The sequence below is a fragment of the Brassica napus genome, chromosome C8 (assembly GCF_020379485.1).
Source record: "Brassica napus cultivar Da-Ae chromosome C8, Da-Ae, whole genome shotgun sequence".
Lineage (NCBI taxonomy): Eukaryota > Viridiplantae > Streptophyta > Magnoliopsida > Brassicales > Brassicaceae > Brassica > Brassica napus.
In genome coordinates this window covers 5,673,895-5,693,523 of record NC_063451.1, presented here as the reverse complement: position 1 = coordinate 5,693,523, position 19,629 = coordinate 5,673,895, and the positions used below count along the sequence as shown (strand labels likewise).

Below are 19,629 nucleotides of genomic sequence, written 5' to 3'. Positions count from 1 at the left end.
GCCCTAATTTTCAACATTTAGTAACAACAAAACATCCCATTCAGTTTCAGTCTCTACTTTATTTTTTCACTTAGTCACATCAACTTTTTTCTTGCCAGCTCAGTATGTCTATCAATACTTTTTCCTTTGAAAAGAAGCTTTTCTTCAAATTTATATTTTGAAAACTGATGTGTAAACTCCATTAATAGTAGCTAAATGTTCTCAACTTCATCAAATCCCCAGCAAGATGGTGGAACAAAGACCTGGAAGCTAATCCATTCTTCAAAGAATTCAGAAGATGGACAATGAATTTTGATCAAAATTCTCTGGATTTCCAACCCTAACAAGATCATGTATGAACATCACGTAATTATCATTATAAATGCCGCTAAAAAATATCATCATATGCATCATTTGATTGATCACATATCAAAGTCATTTTATTTGATTATGTTCTTGGAGTTGCAGAAGAATGATGAACTTGCTCATAACTGCCATAATGCCTCGCTGCAAGTAAACCAATAATTACAACAAAAATGGTTTGAATCTTTCCAATGCATGTAATATTGACGAAAAAATAACATTAATAAAACATATTTGCATATTAGTAAAAAGTGACCAAATAAAAATGACCAAAGACTAATCTGATCGTTGTTGTATAAGGGAAATGTTAAACCACAAACAAGATTAAGTTAAATGGTATTGTAAGATGATTGTAGAATACTCTATTGTGTCAGTTCCAGAGGCAAAAACATATTGGCAATTTTGTGTTCTATTTTATGCAAAAGAGAAATGATAACGAGTTAATTAAGTCAACAAAGTTTTTCTGCAAATGCCTTGGTTTTGTTCAAAGAAGATATCCATACAAAAATGTTACTGCTAATATGCTGTGAGATTGGTAATTGGGTTAAAGTTTCAATCAAAGTTTGATTTATTATTAGATAAACTTTTTAATAACTTTTGTTGATTTAAATGGAATTAATAGACCATTGAAAAATCGTGCATCAGTTGTCATGTACAATTTAAATTTCCGGGTACCATTTCCCAGTTAAATAAAATAGCATATAACATGTAATCAACATTTTTAACTGCACAAATATGACACTTGAAAAATTAAAGTGTACATGATAAAATGATGAATTCTTTGTCATTGTCCCTTCTTTCCATCTAAATCATATAATATATGCTAGAATTTTCATATCATAATAAATCAAATATTTACTGAATCTTCAAACCAGTAGCCATTGCCAACTTATTGTGATTGATTCTATTGTTTTCTAGTTTTTTTTGTCAGTGAACAAAACTAAGTCATTCGTAGAAACTTATAGTTGAACTTGACATCATCTTATTTTTTTGCATAAACATACAATGTGAAAATTAATATTATGTTTCACTTTTGAAGATAACGTCATATTATCTTTTTTTTTTTATAAAAAAAAATTTCAACTGTTTTTTAAATTCTTCAATAACCAAATAGACAAACATATCTCATAAAAAAAAATAGACAAACATATCAAAGTGAAAACACACTAGAATTTTAACAAATTTTGACATTTTATTCCACATTTGATACCAATCTCACAATATAAAAATGATTATTTTTATATAGTTAGCCAATCTACAAGAAAATATCCAATATTTTTAGTTAGTAATATATTTATGATTTCAAAGGTAAAAAAAAATAAATTTAGTTCCCAAATCAAACAAATATTTTTTTTGGAATATTTTGGTAACATTTTATATTTTTTCGGAATTTATTATGTTCTTGTTTGAACCGAGATCTGTCGGAAACTAGTAAAAAAGAGACGAGAACTCATCGGTGGGTCGAGAAAAAGACGTTTATTATATCAAATAACATTTAGTCAGTTTACAAATAAGGAAATGTGCGGTAGAAACCAAATCGGCGAAAGCTAGTTCGCCAGGAAATACAAGTTGGCGAAAAAGAGAAATGAAACCCGAGTTCTAGCCGCCGAAAGTATGTGTAGTCGATTTTTCGTTACCTCTACCTCTCCTTATATAGACGACCAGTCGATGACCTAATTCGCCTTCATTCAATGGCCGAGCTGTCGAGACGCTGGGTCAAGCCGTCGAGTCGACTGCTTTCAGTCGCTCGTTCAATCGACTAAAAGAAGTCTCGGGTCGAGTCGACCGATCGGTCCGCAAGCCGACGAGCCGAGCCTCTTCCCAATGGCTATGGGCCATATCAGCTATTCTGTGGACCTTTTGGGAGGATCAGATCCATACCCAATAGTAAGTCCCCCCAGTTCACTGGTGAGTAGCGTAACCGACTCAGTGAATTTGGAAGTTAGGTCTGAAGAATAGATGCTCTGGAGTCGTACTCTTGTTTGTCTCTTCGCTTGGCGCGTCGTGCGTCTTCCTGCGACTGATCGTTGCATGCAGCTCTTCGAGCATCAAGTCGTCATAATTCATCGGTCGGTCGGACCAACGGTTTTCTCCGGTTTTAGGCGTAACCACCGGTTTGAGTCTAAACCGATCCCGGTTTACCTCGAGAAGTCGAAACTTCGCGAGACAGCGTGGGTATTTACGCGCTTTAATGGGCCCATCTAGGCCTGTTTAGACCTAATGATGACGCCTCGGGGAGATGCGATGCCCCCTTCCTTATAGATACCCCTCTCCCTTCTCATTTCATTCATTCTTCTTGTGATTCATGTACTTTTTCTCTCCTTTCCTCTACTTCTCTCTCTAGATTTTAATCGTAGACTTAGGAGACATGTGCGTTCTTCTTCGATAATCGTCATGTCTTCGGGCGAAAGATTGTCTCGAGAACATAAGGGGAAGGCGGTGGCGACTGGATCAAGTCCTGCAAGAGATACGGCCAGGGATCCTCTCGCTGAACTAGACGTGATTCATCGTAAAGCCATGATGGATACGACGAACATGGATACGCCTCAGCGGGCTCTAGTTGTCGAGTCGACGAGACAACTTCGTGAGGAAAATGAGAATACTGCGTCTGGTGCTCAAGATTGCGCGAGAGACGGCGGAGCGATAGACGGAGAGATTGCTCCTCCTGATTCTGTTCCGACTTGTTACCACCAGGGGGAATTTTTGAGGAACTTCCAGCACTGGCGTTCGAATTGATATGCTCTTCGGCTGTGGAGGGCAAAGTCTTGGGCGAACGTAGAGGAGACTCGCTCGACTCTTAGTAGCGTGAAGATTCTTCTGAGGGAGTGTCACGGCGTTGGAGTGACCTTCCTCATTCCTACAAAAGCTCAGAGACCGCGGTCTCCGCCGGTAGGGTACCAGTGCGTGTACGAGTCGTACTTTCAAGACGACACGAAGCTCTGGTTCCCGATCCCTTGACTCATCACATCCTACGCGAGGCGTCGTGATGCTGCGGTCTATCAGTTCTTAAATGGTGATGGCGGCAGAGATCGACGTGTCGATGAGCGTCTGAGCTTTCGAGGAGTTGACGTACCTCAAGCCGATGGTAGATCGACTATTTTCAATTCAGATGAGGCCAAACTACAATGTGATCACCGGTCATCCCAACAAGACGCCGCACTGGCAGCGTTTTTATTTTTTTCATTAAGTCGGATAGATTTGCCTTCGAAGATCCGCCAAGCGATAAATTTCGAGTTCTGTGGAATCCCGAGCTTGGTAGAATACAGTTGTTAGCGCACAATCGCTTTGATTTCTTGTTCTGGTTGCTTTATCTTTTACCACGCAGTTGAACATCCGGACACAGCCGTGTATCCAGAAGAATTCTTGGCGAACGCCCGCGCCGTTGCTTCACTTGCTCATGAGTGTTGGGAAAACATTACCATCGAAAGGGTTCTTCGAGTCATTGACAAAATTTTGAAGAGTAAGTCCCTTTTGTTTATATATTTCCTTGTTTTCTCTTCTTTCATTGTTATCAAGCTCTGACTCGTCGATCTTTCTGCAGGGGACTGGAGATCGGACTTGCTGCCGTTAGTGGTTGGTAACAAACATAGACTTTCTTTATTCACCAGAGCAGAGCATAAGCAGATTAACGCGACTAGAAGGATGAAGACTCTATCGGATCTGAGTGGGGGAGTCATTTGGGCGGTTCGTCGAGTGACGGCCCTGCATGGGTTTCCGAAGAGATGACTCGAGAAGAGATCTTGGCTTCAGATCTCCGACTAGAGCCGATTCTCGATCCAACCGACGTCGAGCTTTCGGATCGGGCCGCTGCGTCAAGCCGTCGAGTCGATCGCTTTCAGTCACTCGTTCAATCGACTAAAAGCGGTCTCGGGTCGAGCCGACCGATCTGTCCGCAAGCTGACGAGCCGAACCTCTTCCCAATGGCTATGATCAACTATTCTGTGGGCCTTTTGGGAGGATCATATCCATACCCAACAGTGATGACAGTTGTACTTTTGTTTCCTTGTGGAATTTCATTATCTTATTTAATACAATTAGTACAAAGATGATGAATGAAGTATATTATATATTGATAAGAGTAATTGTCAACATAAGTGTTAAAGGGCTTGACTGCCTGAGCCCACAAAGCAGCCCAAACTGAATTTGAAAAAGACTCTTTCCACCAAACAAAGGTGTACTGCTTCAGTTTTAGGGTTTAAGAAAAACGTTGGAGAAGAGAGAGAGAGAGAGAGAGATCAGAGAGAGTATGGGGAAGACGACGTACAAGCGATTGAAGGGAAGCCAGAGCTTCAGGCAGAGGCTACTTCTCGCCACCCTTTCTTCGACACCTATCATCATCGATGAGATTCGCGCCGACGACATGATTCCTGGCCTCCTCCGTCACGAGATGTCTCTTCTCCGCCTCTTCGAGACTGTCTCCGATGACTGCGTCGTTGAGGTTAACGAGACGGGTTAGTACGTTCTTACCCATCTTAAAAAGTTGTTTGCTTTCTTCAGTCCCAGCCCACAGAAAACTTCAATTCAGAGTTAACCATATTAGGACAGAGTCAAGATCTTAGGATTGTGCTATTTAGCGAGCCTATGTTTGTGTCATTCAGTTTTGAGTTTTGTTTATGTTACTTTCGCAGGGACTCGATTGAAGTACAAGCCTGGAATAATAATGGGAGGGAAGAACTTAGTTCACAGTTGTGCCCTGACTCGATCCATGGGCTATTATCTGGAGCCATTGCTTGTGTTGGGCTTATTTGGAAAGAAACCGCTTTCGATTAGGCTTAAAGGTAAATATTTTTCTACGAAGAAGACCATATTAAGCTTAGCGTGTAGGCTTATTATGCACAATAGTTTTGGAAAAAGGAGAAAGTTATGCTTTAGAAGCATTATGATGGAGCGAGCAAATATTTACTTATGCAGGAGTAACGGATGATCCTAAAGACCTGAGCGTTGACACAATCCGTAACGCTACTTTGCACATTTTAAAGCGTTTTGGAGTCCCTTCAGAAGGTTTGGATCTTAAAATCGAAGCACGTGGAGTAGCTCCAGAAGGAGGTGGAGAAGTTCTTTTAACAGTTCCAAATGTTCAGTCTCTCACCGTATGTACTTTCTTCTTCATTTTCTTTTCTTTCCTTACTGCAAGCTTTGTCTTATCTGTTTATATTTCTCTGCTTCAGGCGGTCCAGTGGGTAGAAGAAGGAATGGTGAAGAAGATACGTGGCTGGACTTTCTCTGCAAGAGTTTCTTCTAACTTTGAACATTCCATGAGATTCGCTGCTCGTGGAATCTTTAACAACCTCTTGCCCGATGTTCACATTTTCAACGATCACAAGTCTGGCCCTGCGGCTGGAAAGTAAGAAGTTCAAACAGGTTTATCGTGAGAGATATACTTTGGATTTAATAAGAGCTTAACATTTTGAAAACACGCTTGATTGCAGATCACCTGGATATGGAATATCATTGGTAGCAGAAACAACAGCAGGGTGCTACATCTCTGCAGATACAGCAGTGTCTTGTGGAAGAACAGAGGAAACAGGAGAGATCGATGTAGAGAGACGAGAGAGAAAACCAGCAGAAGACACAGGAGTTGAGATAGCTTCATGCCTTCTCCAAGAGATTGAGAAAGGCGGAGTTGTTGATTCAACACACCAGGTCTTACCATAAACACCAAACTCGATCATTTACTTTTAAGTGGGAGTTGTTGACTCTCGAGACGTTTTTTTACAGGGATTGTTGTTTATACTATGTGCTCTATGCCAACAAGACGTGTCAAAGGTACGAGTGGGAACGTTATCACCTCATGGAGTTGAGACGTTGCGGAACTTAAAAGAGTTTTTGGGAGTTACTTTTAGCTTCAGACCTGATCCTTCGACAGGAACTGTCATACTCACTTGCGTTGGAAGTGGTCTGATTAATCTCTCCAGAAAGCTATCTTGATTTCTCATAATTCTTGTTGTGCGTTGTTTACACTATCAGCTTTACAGTTTTGTCTGAAGGAGACGCTTTTCTTTTCTATTGTAACTTTAAACTAGATCTCGTTTTCGTTTATTTTTATATAAACATTTTGTTTTCAATTCTAAATTGGTATATATTATAATATATAGTATATCTCTTTTTAAAACATAATAAGTTTACAGTATATTTTTTTATTAAATAGATTGTTTCAAATTTTCACATGTCTTTGTATCTTCTTTTATATATATATTTTGGGTTATTATTTCATTATTAAAATCATAATTATATATATAAGGATTTGTAAAATATTGTTTTATTGTCATATTTAAAAATATTGTAACATTTCACAAATTTAGAAAGTTTTTAAAAAATTAAACTTTTCTCTTCATAAATTTATATTATCGAGTAAATAATTAAACATTTAGTTTTTGTTTCATTTTTAAAATAAACTGTATAGTTTAAAATTTGCTTTATTTGGTTTAATGTAGTAAATATTAATCATTGTTAGATAATATGATTTTTATTATTTTAAGAAAAATCTTTATAATTTTAAAAGTTAACATCGACAAATATTGAAATAATTAACATATGGAGATATAGTATTACAACATTAAATTATATCTATTTAATTTATACTATTTATAAATCCAATGTATCATCTATTGTTTAAATCCAATTATTGATAGGCCAATAAAAAGTTCTGGTAGACCTAAAATTTAAATGATAAGATTAGAGATTAAATGTAATATGACTTTTTAGGAATAGATCCTTTAGGTATATTTTTTTAAAAAATCACACATGAATCAAGGTTGTGACTTCTGTTTGAATATACAAGATGAATGTGTTATATAGACAGTTTTTGGTTCAGTCAGTTTTCTTGTGCTTATTTTCCACTCCTTAAATTTATTAAGCTTCGACCAAAAAAAAAAAATCTATTAAGCTCAGACTTATCACATAAGGAATCAAAATCGCTGCTTATTAGTTTCTGGGCTTTAGTGTACGCATGGACATTTTACCCGGATCCGAAAACTTAACCGGAACAAACCAAAATATATAGTTTTGGGTTTGATGTAGACTAAAGTATATATTGGGCATTTTTTGGATCAGCAGATCTTGGTTTGGATCCGGTAGGATCTGAGACTCGATCGGATATTCAAATATCCAAAAATTTTAGTAATATTAAGTATATTTGGATGTTTTGGCATATTTTGTAATATAGATATTGTTTAAAGTATCGGGTTTAGATTTTAGTGTATAGTTCCAGGTTTGGATAAAATTTTAGAATTAGAAAAATATAATTCAAATATTCAGATAAAATTACGGGTATTTTTGGATCTTCGAGAGTTTTCAGATAAAATTTTAAAGTTTTTTGAGTATTTAAATATTTTATATATTATTGGGGCTTTTGCTTATTTTTTTGAGGTTTAAGTCTTTTTTGGATCTTTGGATCTTGCGAATCCTAAGGCTATGATTAACGCTGAAACCCCACATGGGGTTTTTTATTTTTATTTTTATTTTTTTGTCTGAGTAAAAAAAAAAAATTAAAGACCAACCAATCGCGGGCCGCCACGTGTCAGTGGGGCCCGCAAACAGTTCAAAAACCCATCGAACAGCTATCCTTATTTTGGTTTTCCTGTAACCGATTTTTTTCCTTTTTTGTGGCCCCCCCACCTAAAAACCCCACTAAAAACCCCTTCCCCCCTCCCGATAATCATGCTCTAAATAACTGAAACGATCCGAACCTAAGTTTTATGGTCTTTACAAGTAATTTACATGTATTTTGATCAATGTTCTAAAAATCGCTAGGCAGTAACTAGGCGCTTTATAGAGGACTAGCGACTAGGCGGATTATTCGAGGCCTAGGTGAGGCCTAGGCGTTAGCAAATTGTTGATTTATTTTATATATTTTATACATTTGTATAACATATTTTAGTTTTTAAGTTTAATTATAAAATTATTGTGATGAATTATCAAAATTAGATATACAAAACAGAAGAAAGTAGACAAATTTGTAGATTTGTAATAATATTATTGCTTTATTTAACATATATAGACAATTTTAGATCGATTTTAACCGATTTAGAACAGTTTAAACCAATTTGAATCATATAAATCGGTATAAATCGGATTTTAAGAAAATCGTTTCGGATAGGACCGAGTTGCTGCCTAGGCGGGGGCCTAGGCGCCGCCTAGACCGATTTTTAGAACCCTGATTTTAATTATAGACCCAAACCAATTAAAACTAATTGTTGTTTAAATACCTGGTTGGGTCTATTTGTCTGGCACCCTCTCATTTTACGTAACTTCTAATATATAATATCTAAGAAATACTAAGGCAGAGTGGGAATACTTAAATCAAAGAAATTGCTTTAGAAATGTATAACCTTAGGTCTCTAGAAGATCTTAATTCACTTATGAACTTACACATCGTTAAGATACCTTGCTTTAGTTAACTCATGGACAAAGAAATGTCTGACCTTTTTGGTTGCTCTGGGATTTCTTTCTTTCTAGCAATGTTTCAACTTGTAGATCATTTATTTCCTTTAGGTTCACCTTCGTATTCTAATTTATTGGTCTTCGCATTTTAAGCCGTGGGTTCTTTACCAAAATCTCATCTATCATGTTGGGGTCAAAATCGGTCACGACGGAATCAATGTTTGAAAGTCTCCGGAAAATATTTCTCGCAATAAAAATTTCGTATAATTTTTATTGAAAATGTTATATGAAAAGTTCTTGAATTATTATATCTAAAACAAGAAACAAACATTGTTGGGATCAAAAACGGTTATCTCGAAATAAACGTCTAAAAATTGAATTTCTGTACGAAAGCTTTCTCGACAAACTCTCGACAAAAGTTCGTCAATAAAACTGCACAGACACATCAGATGTTTAGCTATAGATGAAGACCTTCCCATGGTGGGATGGAGTCCATCTTTTGACACAAGATAGAGATTTGAGTTAGCTTTCCAATGCCACTGGTCAAAGTTCAATCAGCATCATGTAGCAGAAGTTATGCATGTTTTATTGAAGGGTGGACAGAGCACACCGTCCAGCTCGGCGGATGGCCGAGCTGGATCGACCAAGCGGATGGCCGAGCTGGAACGATCGTGCTGTCCTCGTCCCGTCCGCAAAGCTTCTTCCCCGAAATTTTATCAAACTTCCTCTTGTCTCACTTCGATCGGAGGTGCCATTGGAACTTTACGACTTTAAAACCGCAAGAACTCGTTTTCTTGTATGAAGTTTGGATTTATCGTATGTAACGGCGACGGTTAACTAAACACCTTGAACTGCCTAAATCGTATGAGGAATCTAGGCTTTCTTCGGAATCGTCGTCGTTTCGAGAGCGCTATTTCGATAAACTGTAAAAACGCTTAAGTCGGGAAATGGCCCGAAAGGGTCTAGAACGCGGCTAAAAGCCCACTCACGATTTTATACAAAATTAAGCCTAATCGTTATGACGGTTTATCTTTTATTCTGTACGAGGAGATAAATGTCAAGTGCAGAGGATAAATGTGAAGTTTCCAAAGATAAACACGAAGATCGAAGGAAAATGGAATATTCCCGCGAAGCGATAAACTCGACCAAGGGCAGAAAGGGAAAGAGAAAACCGCCTCTAGGAGGAGTATATAAGGACGTCGAGGTTGAAGAGGCAATGGGACGATTCTTTTAGACTTAGAACTCTCTGCACTTAGAAAATTTTAGACATTATTCTCGACATTCTCTGTTTCTATGACTGACACCTGATTACTAGACGAACTCGCCCAGGCAGTTCGATCTCTTGTTCTACTCTTTCAATCGAACTACGTTCGGCTTGATCCTCGAAAGGGGTACGTAGGCAGCCTTTCATAAGGTTAAATCCAAAATCAAATCAAAACCTTTTCCATGTGTTTTTTCGTCTTTTCTTATCGAGCTGCGACTCAACTAGGTTTAAAAGTTTTAGGTTGCTAGAACTATGTAACTCGCTGACAGCTCTTGCGGCCAAAGCTTTTATCATCTTTTGTAATGATCGCAACGCTCTTACGCGGATTCGAAATAAGATCAACTTTTTTTAAACTCGTTTATTGTTTTTACATATATTTCGCATTTATTTGGTCACTTACCGTTGGCTCTCGCAGAGAATCCGGGACCTCTGGGAAAGTTAGGATTTCTTGATTTTCCTAATTCAACGGAAATCGACAGTGCGAATTTCGGTTCCCACGTATCACATTAAACTGGAAACACTATTTGAGAATAATCTGTTATCACGTGTTATATTACACAAAATGCTACTCACCTTTAAATTATACTTAAATTAATTATTTTATTAAAAATGTTATGGTTATTTCTGCATGTTTTTTGTGATACTTAAAAAAAAAGCAATAGAAGACAAAGTTCAAAGATTAAATACGTGTTTTATTGATCAAAAGAGCCAGGAGTACAGTGTATTGGTTCGAAAAGCCTAGTTTTAACCGCCTAACTCTACAGTTGAAACCTTGAAAGCCAATCTCTTATTTAGGGTTTGGATTTCCCTTTATAGGTTGTCTTTAGTTGGGAATTACTTTAGATATTTCCATATTCTGAAATATGGAAATATTTCCATTTAGTATCATTTAAGAAATCTCCATATAATCGATTTTGTGGCCATTAATTAACATGATATCATCTATAGATTAGTATGGTTCTTGTATACCATTGGTACATCATAGGATAAAAAAAATGTCGTTCGACTATTGCTCGCTGGCGTAGAGAAGAGTATTACAATACTCAAAAGAGTTTAAAAGAGTTCAAAGATAAACTTGAAAGAAGTCAAGTGGATCAGTCCTTATCGGCAGCTGAAGTATCCTCGATACAAAACGAGTTGCAAAAAGCATACGAAGAAGAAAAAGAATTATGGCAACAAAAAATTCGAAATCTCTGGTTCAAAAAAGGCGAACGTAATACGAAATTCTTCCACGCAACAATCAAGAATCGGCGTGCACGAAACCATAACCATAGCAGTGGGTTAAACAATAGCAGAGGAGTTTGGTGTGAAAATGAGAGGAAAATCAAAACAATTGCAGTAGAGTTTTTTAGTGAACTCTTTGCAACATCTACACCCTCTGATATCGTAGTTTCGCTTAACCACTTGGAAAGATCTGTCTCTCTGAAATGAATGAGAGCCTGTGTAAAGATATATCACCTTCCGAAACTAAAAAGAGGTTTTCTCTATCCATCCCGAAAAAGCCCCAGAACCAGATGGAATGACAACACTTTTTACCAGAAATATTGGAACACCATTGGTCCCTAGGTAATCGAGATGGTTCAAGAATTCTTCAATTCTGATTCATTCGACCCACAATTAAATGAGACTAATATTTGTCAAATTCCAAAATCCGAACGACCAAGAGATATGACCAACTTCCGACCTATTAATCTCTGTAATGTGTGCTACAAAATTATTTCTAAAATTGTTATGTCAGAGACTGCGCCAGTTCCTGCCAAAGATTATCTCGGAAACTCAATCTGCCTTTGTGGCAGGACGCACTATAGCTGATAATATTCTCATAGCACAAGAAGCCTTTCATGCTTTTAGAACTAATAATAAATGTAAGAATGAGTTCATGAAAATTAAAACTGACATGAGCAAATCGTACGGTAGAGTGGAATGGGACTTCTTAGAAGCTATGATGAGAAAAATGGGTTTCATGGAAAAATGGATCCAATAGATAATGAGATGCGTACGATCAGTGTACTGATTAACGGAAACCCTACGGGCCATATAACTCCTTCTAGAGGGCTACATCAGGGTGATCCATTGTAGCCATATTTATTTATCCTTTGTACAGAAGTCCTTATTGCGAATATAAGAAAGGCTGATAATTCAGGAAATATCACTGGTCTCAAAGTGGCCCAGTCAAGTCCTCCGATATCTCATCTTCTATTTGCAGACGAAGTCTTTTTTTTCTACAGAGCAGTTCCAGAGCAATGCACCAGCTTGCTCAACGCTCTAGACTCATATGGAAATGCCTCTGGACAAAGAATTAACTTCGATAAATCAGCAATCACTTTTGGGAAAAAAGTACCTCCAGAAAATGTGGAAAATTTATAGAACATATTAGGAATCACTTCAGAAGGTGGCAATGGCAAGTACCTAGGCATACCAGAACAACTACAAGGCTCCAAAACTCAGGCTTTTTCTTATGTCCAAGATAACCTCCACCAGAAGGTTAACAATTGGACAGCAAAATACCTTTCTAGAGCCGGTAAAGAAGTTATGATCAAATCTGTAGCATCAGCTATTCCGACATGCCCAATGTCGTGTTATCTTCTCTTTAAAGGACTATGTAAAAAAATATCTAGTGCAATATCAAAGTTTTGGTGGAGCTCTGGCTCTAATTCAAAAGGTATGCATTGGATAGCATGAGACCAACTATGTCTCTCTAAGAAGGAAGGAGGAATTGGATTCCGATCGATCGAAGAATTTAATCTAGCTCTATTGGCTAAACAACTTTGGCGATTAGAACAAAATCCGAATTCCTTACTTACGAGAGTTCTTAAAGGAAGGTATTTCAGGAATTCCCATCCCTTCAAAGCACCAAAAGCATCGAGACCATCCTACGGATGGAGAAGTATTATGGCTGCAAAAGATCTTGTTAACCAAGGCCTTAGACGCACAATCGGAACAGGGGAACATACACTTGTTTGGGAGGACTTGTGGCTACCGGACGAGACAGCCAGACCTCCTACGATATCCCAATACTCTGATTCAACCCTTAGAGACCTTATCGATCCTGTGAAAAAGGAATGGGATACCAATAAACACGGGAACCTACTGTACCCTAACGACATTCCATTGGTTCACAGTTTACATCTCAACAGAAATCCCAAACCAGACGGGTACTGCTGGAATCAATCCATATCTGCGAAATATTCGGTCAAGTCAGACTATATGCTTGCAAGGTCCAAACCAGATAGTGAGATTTAATTTCAGAATCTGCTGCCTTCTCTCAACCCACTGAAGGAAAAAAATATGGAAAATCAAAACGGGTAAAAACATTTAGCTATTTTCTATGGAAGATTTTATCAGAAGCAGTATCAGTTAAGAAAGGCTCTTCAAGAGACATATTGGAAATGACCCTAGCTGCCCAAGATGTGGCCATGCGGAGGAAATAATTAATCATATGGTTTTTACATGACCTCCAGCTATGTAATGATGGACCCTCTCAACGATTCCGTCGGCTCCAGGGATTATTCCTTCAGAAAATCTCTACACCAATATCAACTACCTTCTTTCAAAGGCCAATATCAGTGGAAATATGGAGGAATCAACCAGAGTCTTCCCTTGGCTAATTTGGTATATATGGAAAACATGAAATAAAAAACTTTATAATGGTCGCGACTTCTCACCAGTGTATACAATTTATCTACCACTACGAGAATGTAAAGCTTGGTTTCTAGCCAACGAGGAGATCGACCCAAGTGATAGTGTCACAGAACTTATACCAAGGAACCCACCAGACCTACCTATTTTTTACCTGTCGTGTTGATGGTTCATGGAAGAATTATGGAAACACGAGTGGAGTAAGATGGATTTTACAGCTTCAAGATGGATCAATAGATCTACTTGGTCTCCAAGGTTGCTACAAGTAAATTTCGCCACTACATACTAAACTAAAGAGCTTAGTATGGACATTGAAATTTTTATCTCCCCATCAATGGTTCTGTAATTATTTGTTACTGATTCCCAAGAATTAGTCAAAACGATCTCCACACCTGATGATTGGCCAGCCTTTGCAGCTGAACTTACTGAGTTTAAAACTCTTTGGGCGTCCTCCAACGATGGAAAAGTGGTTTATAAAACCAGATCCAGTAACAATCAAGCGGACTTCCTTGCAAGAAAAGCTCGAACAAGTAATCGTGTTTTCTCATATGTTAACATGGTGGTGCAACACTGGATATAAACTCGCAACTCGTCCTTTGGGGATTCATTCTAAGATTCTTCTTTGTACCTTTATTGTGATAAAAAAGTATACCTTGCTACAAGTATTTCTTTTATGTAGGTTGGTTTGATTCTCCACCAAAAATTCTTTCAAGTAGATTCACCTAAAATAGATAAACTAGATCAACTAGATGATAATCCGTTCGCATGTGCGGGATGAGTTTTTTAGACTAATGTTTGTTCATTATATGGTTTTAACATTTTGCAACACTGCAATCTTTATCGATTGTAAAATGACAAATACAAATATTGGTCTAAAAATCAAATTTTTGATGAAAATCACCGGCAAACCCTATTCATAGGTTAGTGTTCAAATCTAATATATCAAGCTGTTATAGAAAATAAGTGCGGATTCGAAATATAAATGTATGTCTAGTATATATTCACTAGTTCGGTCTAAAAATCATTCAATTCTAGAACAACAAAACAAATTACTTATTTCATTAACCTATGCTTTTAAGGTTTAGTTACTTAAGAGTATATCGATAAAAAATATATACAATACTTTACCATTCTAGTATATGTAAACTATGTATAAACTAAGAATTGTTTGATTTATTAAATGATAAATTATAAAACTTATAATAAATAGTTCAAATCTTTCATTCTTACAATTATAATAGCTAGATAGGGTATTAGGGAGAAATAAATATTAGACGAATGAGCAAATCTCTCATTCTTCGTACAAACTCAAAAGTAGGTGACTGGAATCTTGTAATGATATTTCATTAAAAGTTTTTTAGGAATAAAAATCAAGACTAATTTATTTAGTCTGGATGAAATAATATATATATATAGTGATTCCAATATTAAAAATCACTTCGATTTGAAGAAGTGTATTTTTGGGATTGTCAGAACCAAATAATATATTAGAAACCACCTATTTAAAAATAATGTGTATACATAAAAGTATATACATTAGAATAAACACATAAATCAAAACCAATATCTTTTGTTTATTTACAATCATGTTTTTGGTAAATAAATCAAAACAATCATTTTATTTACTTTATATGGTATATAATTAAAATTTTGTGATACTAACACTTCCTATTCATATGATTTTATTAACATTTTTATATTCTCTGTAACAAAAATTTAAATCATTAATCACAAAATTTCTAATGTGAAATTTTTCAATACAAATTTCAAAATTAAAATATTAAGATCTCAATAATATTTCAATGCAAATTTTGAAATCAACATATTTTTATATTTTATATAGTATATAATTTAATTTTAATAATATTAATATATATATATATATATATATATATTTATTTATTTATTAATGAGATTTCATATTCATACGATATATGATCATTTGAATCTTGCTTGAACAAAAAAAAGTTAAACCATTGATTACAAAATTTTCAATGTGAGAATTTTACCGTTTTAAGTAATTTATAGTTGTTTTAAGAAATTTAAAATATAACATATAAGAAAAAATCTATGTTTTTATATTATTTGCTTAATCTGATTGTTTAATTTATTTTAATAATACAAAAAAAAACAAAAAAAAAAAGATACAAAAATTGTTATCAAATATGATTATTCATAATCATTGATTGTCATATATATATTAATTATATTATGTAATTTTGTAACTTTTATTTAAGGAAATAATTGAGATTATTCTTTCGTAACTATTAATCAATTTAATAGTTAGTTTAATAAAAATAAAATATATGTTTTTATGGACTAACTTATTTTTCTAAGGATTCTAATAATCATCTTAGTGATGCCACGTTGATTCGAAAATATGTTGTAATGTTTCACGATTAATATATAGGGGATAACTAAGTTTTTTTTCTTTGATTTGAGGATATAAAACATTTAGTCAGAAATTTGTCATTAAATTCAGACAATAAAATTCATTGTTAATCCCCTATATATTAATTGATGAACATTTGAAAAGATGTAACCTCAATTTTGTAATAATTAAAAAAGACCTCTTGCTTATGTGTCAATCAATTAGGTAGTTAATTAGTCATACGTGTCAGCCTCACATTGAAATTGAAAAACATTTTGGTCCAATTCATTTTTTATATCTCACTAGAAATATTTAATACCAACTATATGATAACATATGATATTAACTAAAGTAAGGTGGCTATTTATTATATATTATTTCCTTAAATAAAACTTACAGAAGTACCTAATGTGATTATGATATATATAGTAATTAATGATTTTAAATAATGAAGATTTGCTAATAATTTGTATGCTTTTTATCATTTTTGTTTAATTCTTTAATATTAAAAGAAATAAATGAGAATAAACTCAAAATCAATATTTATATCAAACAATAACCAAAATGACACAAAAATGAGAAAAACATCGAAGATAGATAGGATTGGCACGTGAACGTAAATTTCTCATAACCATAATTAACTTTTAAATTGCTAAATCATGATATAAAACCGAGCTGGCATAGGTTCATTGTAACCAAATAGTAGGCATGAGATTCTTCGGCCTAAACGTTAGGTTTTTATGCGATAAATAATTTTTTGAACTAAAATATTTTTAAAAATGGGATCAGTTCATTAGTAAACAAATTATGTAATTAACAAAAAAAATTTAAAAAATTGTTTAAGGGCCAAATATATTAATTCGATCAATAATATAATTTTTTTCCATACGATATTTCTTAAATAATTTTCATATAAATTTACACTGCGCAAGGCGCAGGTCTTATCGTAGTTGTTATTAGTTGACGACAATCTAATAATGAGGGTGATTGGTTGGAACGCAGATACATGATTTAGCTTTAACTTTTATTTACAGCCTTTAAAAATATCAATAATGCTTTAAGACAATTTTTAAAGCTACATCAAAAATATAGAAAATAACTCTAAACTATTTATTTACTTTATTTACTAAAGCAGTATTTTTTTTGATGTAGGAAAAATATATGGTTGTTATATTCCTAGTAACTTTACTTTTTTAATTTAATTTTACAGGTAGAGCTGATACAGTTACAAAAAAAAATTATAGACTAAATTTACAGAACATAGGTCATGTGTATTTACTTGTCGCGCGACCTGCAATATGCCACCACAGGTTGTTGTTCGTTTTGTTGTCGCGTAATCTGCGACGTGCGATTGGTCGCTAGTCGTAAATCGCACGTTGTTGTTAGTTTTGATGTCGCGCGACCAGTCGCAGATCGATTGAAGTTGCCCAAAAAAACGTCAACCAAAAATCAAAAAAAAAATTTGATCGCGCGACTGGTCGCATATCGAAGATCGTAAGTCACGCGACACGTAAACAAACATAATTTTAATCGCTTGTCACAGATTTAGTCGCAAGTTGCAGATCACACGATACATAAACGAATGTAATCTTAGCCGCATGTCGCAGGTCATGGACACATAAATTCACAAAACAATACTTTAAAACTACAACCCAGCCAATCATCAATATTTAATTTTTTTTTTTTGACAACGAAAGGCTATTCTATTACTCAAACTTTACGTAGTCTAGGTAACCAGACCGGAATAGAACAACCAATAAAACATAGATCTCTATAGAAAGACCTCACATGCCTAGCTAAAGAATCTAAAATATGATTTTGCGCTCATAGAATATGAATGATCTTGAAGTCCAGAAAGCATATTTGCAGAGTCTCTATCCTCTTATGTTGCAGAGCTTGGCCAAGCATGGGGCTCCTTAATCATGGCGATCAGATCTTTAATCCGTCACAAAGCTCTGACATGTTGAATACTGGAGCATATTCTCCATCGCCCATCGTAGTGCTTCCACTTCTTAATGCAAGGCAGACTCTCGCCGTGGGTAATTTCGTGTCTCCATAAGTTGAATCTTTCCCAAGCTGTCCATCCAAACCCATCCACACCCACTGAATTGTGATGTAGATGTCCAAGACCCATCTATCATGCATACTAGGTGATATTCTCGTGCTCATGCACGGGTATAAATATTATAATAATTAATTAATATTTTAGTTTTAATTATTCTATTATTTATATTGTAATCAATATGAATTGTTTTAAATAACATTAGGTTATTTTAATTCAACATATAATTTTGGATATATAATATCTCTACTGTTTGGTTATCATTTGGATATATTAGATAACATTTAGTTTTCCGATTCAACTATAATATTTTTGTTGTACAACTTAAAATTTTGATTAATTTTGTTATTTTGATGTAGTTTGATTCTTGTTTTAGATTTGTAAACATATTTTAGTAAGGTTATGTATAATTCAATATATGTTGTTTTGAGAACCAAATAGTAAAAGTAAACTAAAGTGTTGACGATTCAAAGTTACATAAATAAATATAAAAATGATAGTCCTTTGAAACCTTATAATGCATATGTATATATAAGTTATACAAAATACTTAATTGTAATAGTTGGTTAATATATATATTTATAATATTATTTGAAAATTTCATATTTATTTGTAATATGTTGAGCCGTTCTATAATTTATATGTATAAAAAAATTACTATAAATAAAATATATTATTTTAATTTAATGTTTGACTTTGTATGAAATAATTTGAATTGGTCTAGTTACTCATTTTGTGAGTATATTGTGTTACATATATTCCGTCAAATTAAAATATAACTATTTATATTCATCGTATTAGTTTGGTTGTTCATTTTAGATGTGTAAATATATTTTGATTTTTTAGTAATTTAGTATGTGTTAATTTGGAAAAAGAAATTTATAAAATAAAATGATGATAGGTACAAAGTTACATAAAACATAACCGATAAATTTTAAAAGGGAAGATTATTTCTTTATTTTGATATCAAGATTAATTTTCTTAACTTTCCTTTTTATGAAATCACATTATATATATAAAAATATATTCTTCTTAAATTTTATTAATATTTTATTTATCATATATGTTAATTTGAAAAATATAAAAGGGAACTTAAATTAAAAAGAAAGATTAAATTAAATTTTATTCATTAACTATATCTTAATTTATGTTATTAAATTATTTTGTAATAATTTGAGAAATAGATTGATATAAATAAAATGCTTAATACTTTTAAAATATATATTATATTTTTTAAGATTATCTTTTAAAAGGGAAGATTGTTTCTTTACTTTAAAATTAATTGTGAACTTTCCTTATTATGAATTACACTATATATAAAAACATATTTTCGTTTTTAAAATTTATAAAGTCTCTTTATTATATTGGTTTTTTGAAAAAATAAAGAAAAAGGAAACCTAAAAAAAAATAGAATAAATATTTAATAATGATAATTAGATATATTTGATTCATTAAGAGTATCATCGTAATCAACCAGCGTGAGAGTTAACGTGAACGCGACACGTAGGAAACTGACTTCTCAAATAATATAATAGAGATATTACCCAAACTTAAGATTTGGGGTTCCTC

The 19,629-nt window shown here is 34.2% G+C and overlaps 2 protein-coding genes across 2 annotated transcripts; both read left to right on the top strand.

The window, feature by feature from the left end:
- The first annotated feature begins 4,510 nt into the window (after nucleotides 1-4,510).
- On the top strand, nucleotides 4,511-6,407 carry LOC111206781 (probable RNA 3'-terminal phosphate cyclase-like protein). Its single transcript, XM_022704131.2, has 6 exons — nucleotides 4,511-4,793; nucleotides 4,971-5,120; nucleotides 5,254-5,432; nucleotides 5,511-5,686; nucleotides 5,772-5,985; nucleotides 6,061-6,407. Exons 1-6 carry the CDS (start codon nucleotides 4,589-4,591, stop codon nucleotides 6,268-6,270), a joined length of 1,134 nt encoding a protein of 377 aa, XP_022559852.1. The 5' UTR covers nucleotides 4,511-4,588; the 3' UTR covers nucleotides 6,271-6,407.
- A 6,473-nt stretch (nucleotides 6,408-12,880) lies between these two features.
- On the top strand, nucleotides 12,881-13,231 carry LOC106369455. The gene has a single exon (XM_013809607.1). The coding sequence runs from the start codon at nucleotides 12,881-12,883 to the stop codon at nucleotides 13,229-13,231; it is 351 nt and encodes a 116-aa protein (XP_013665061.1).
- The last annotated feature ends 6,398 nt before the right edge of the window (nucleotides 13,232-19,629 follow it).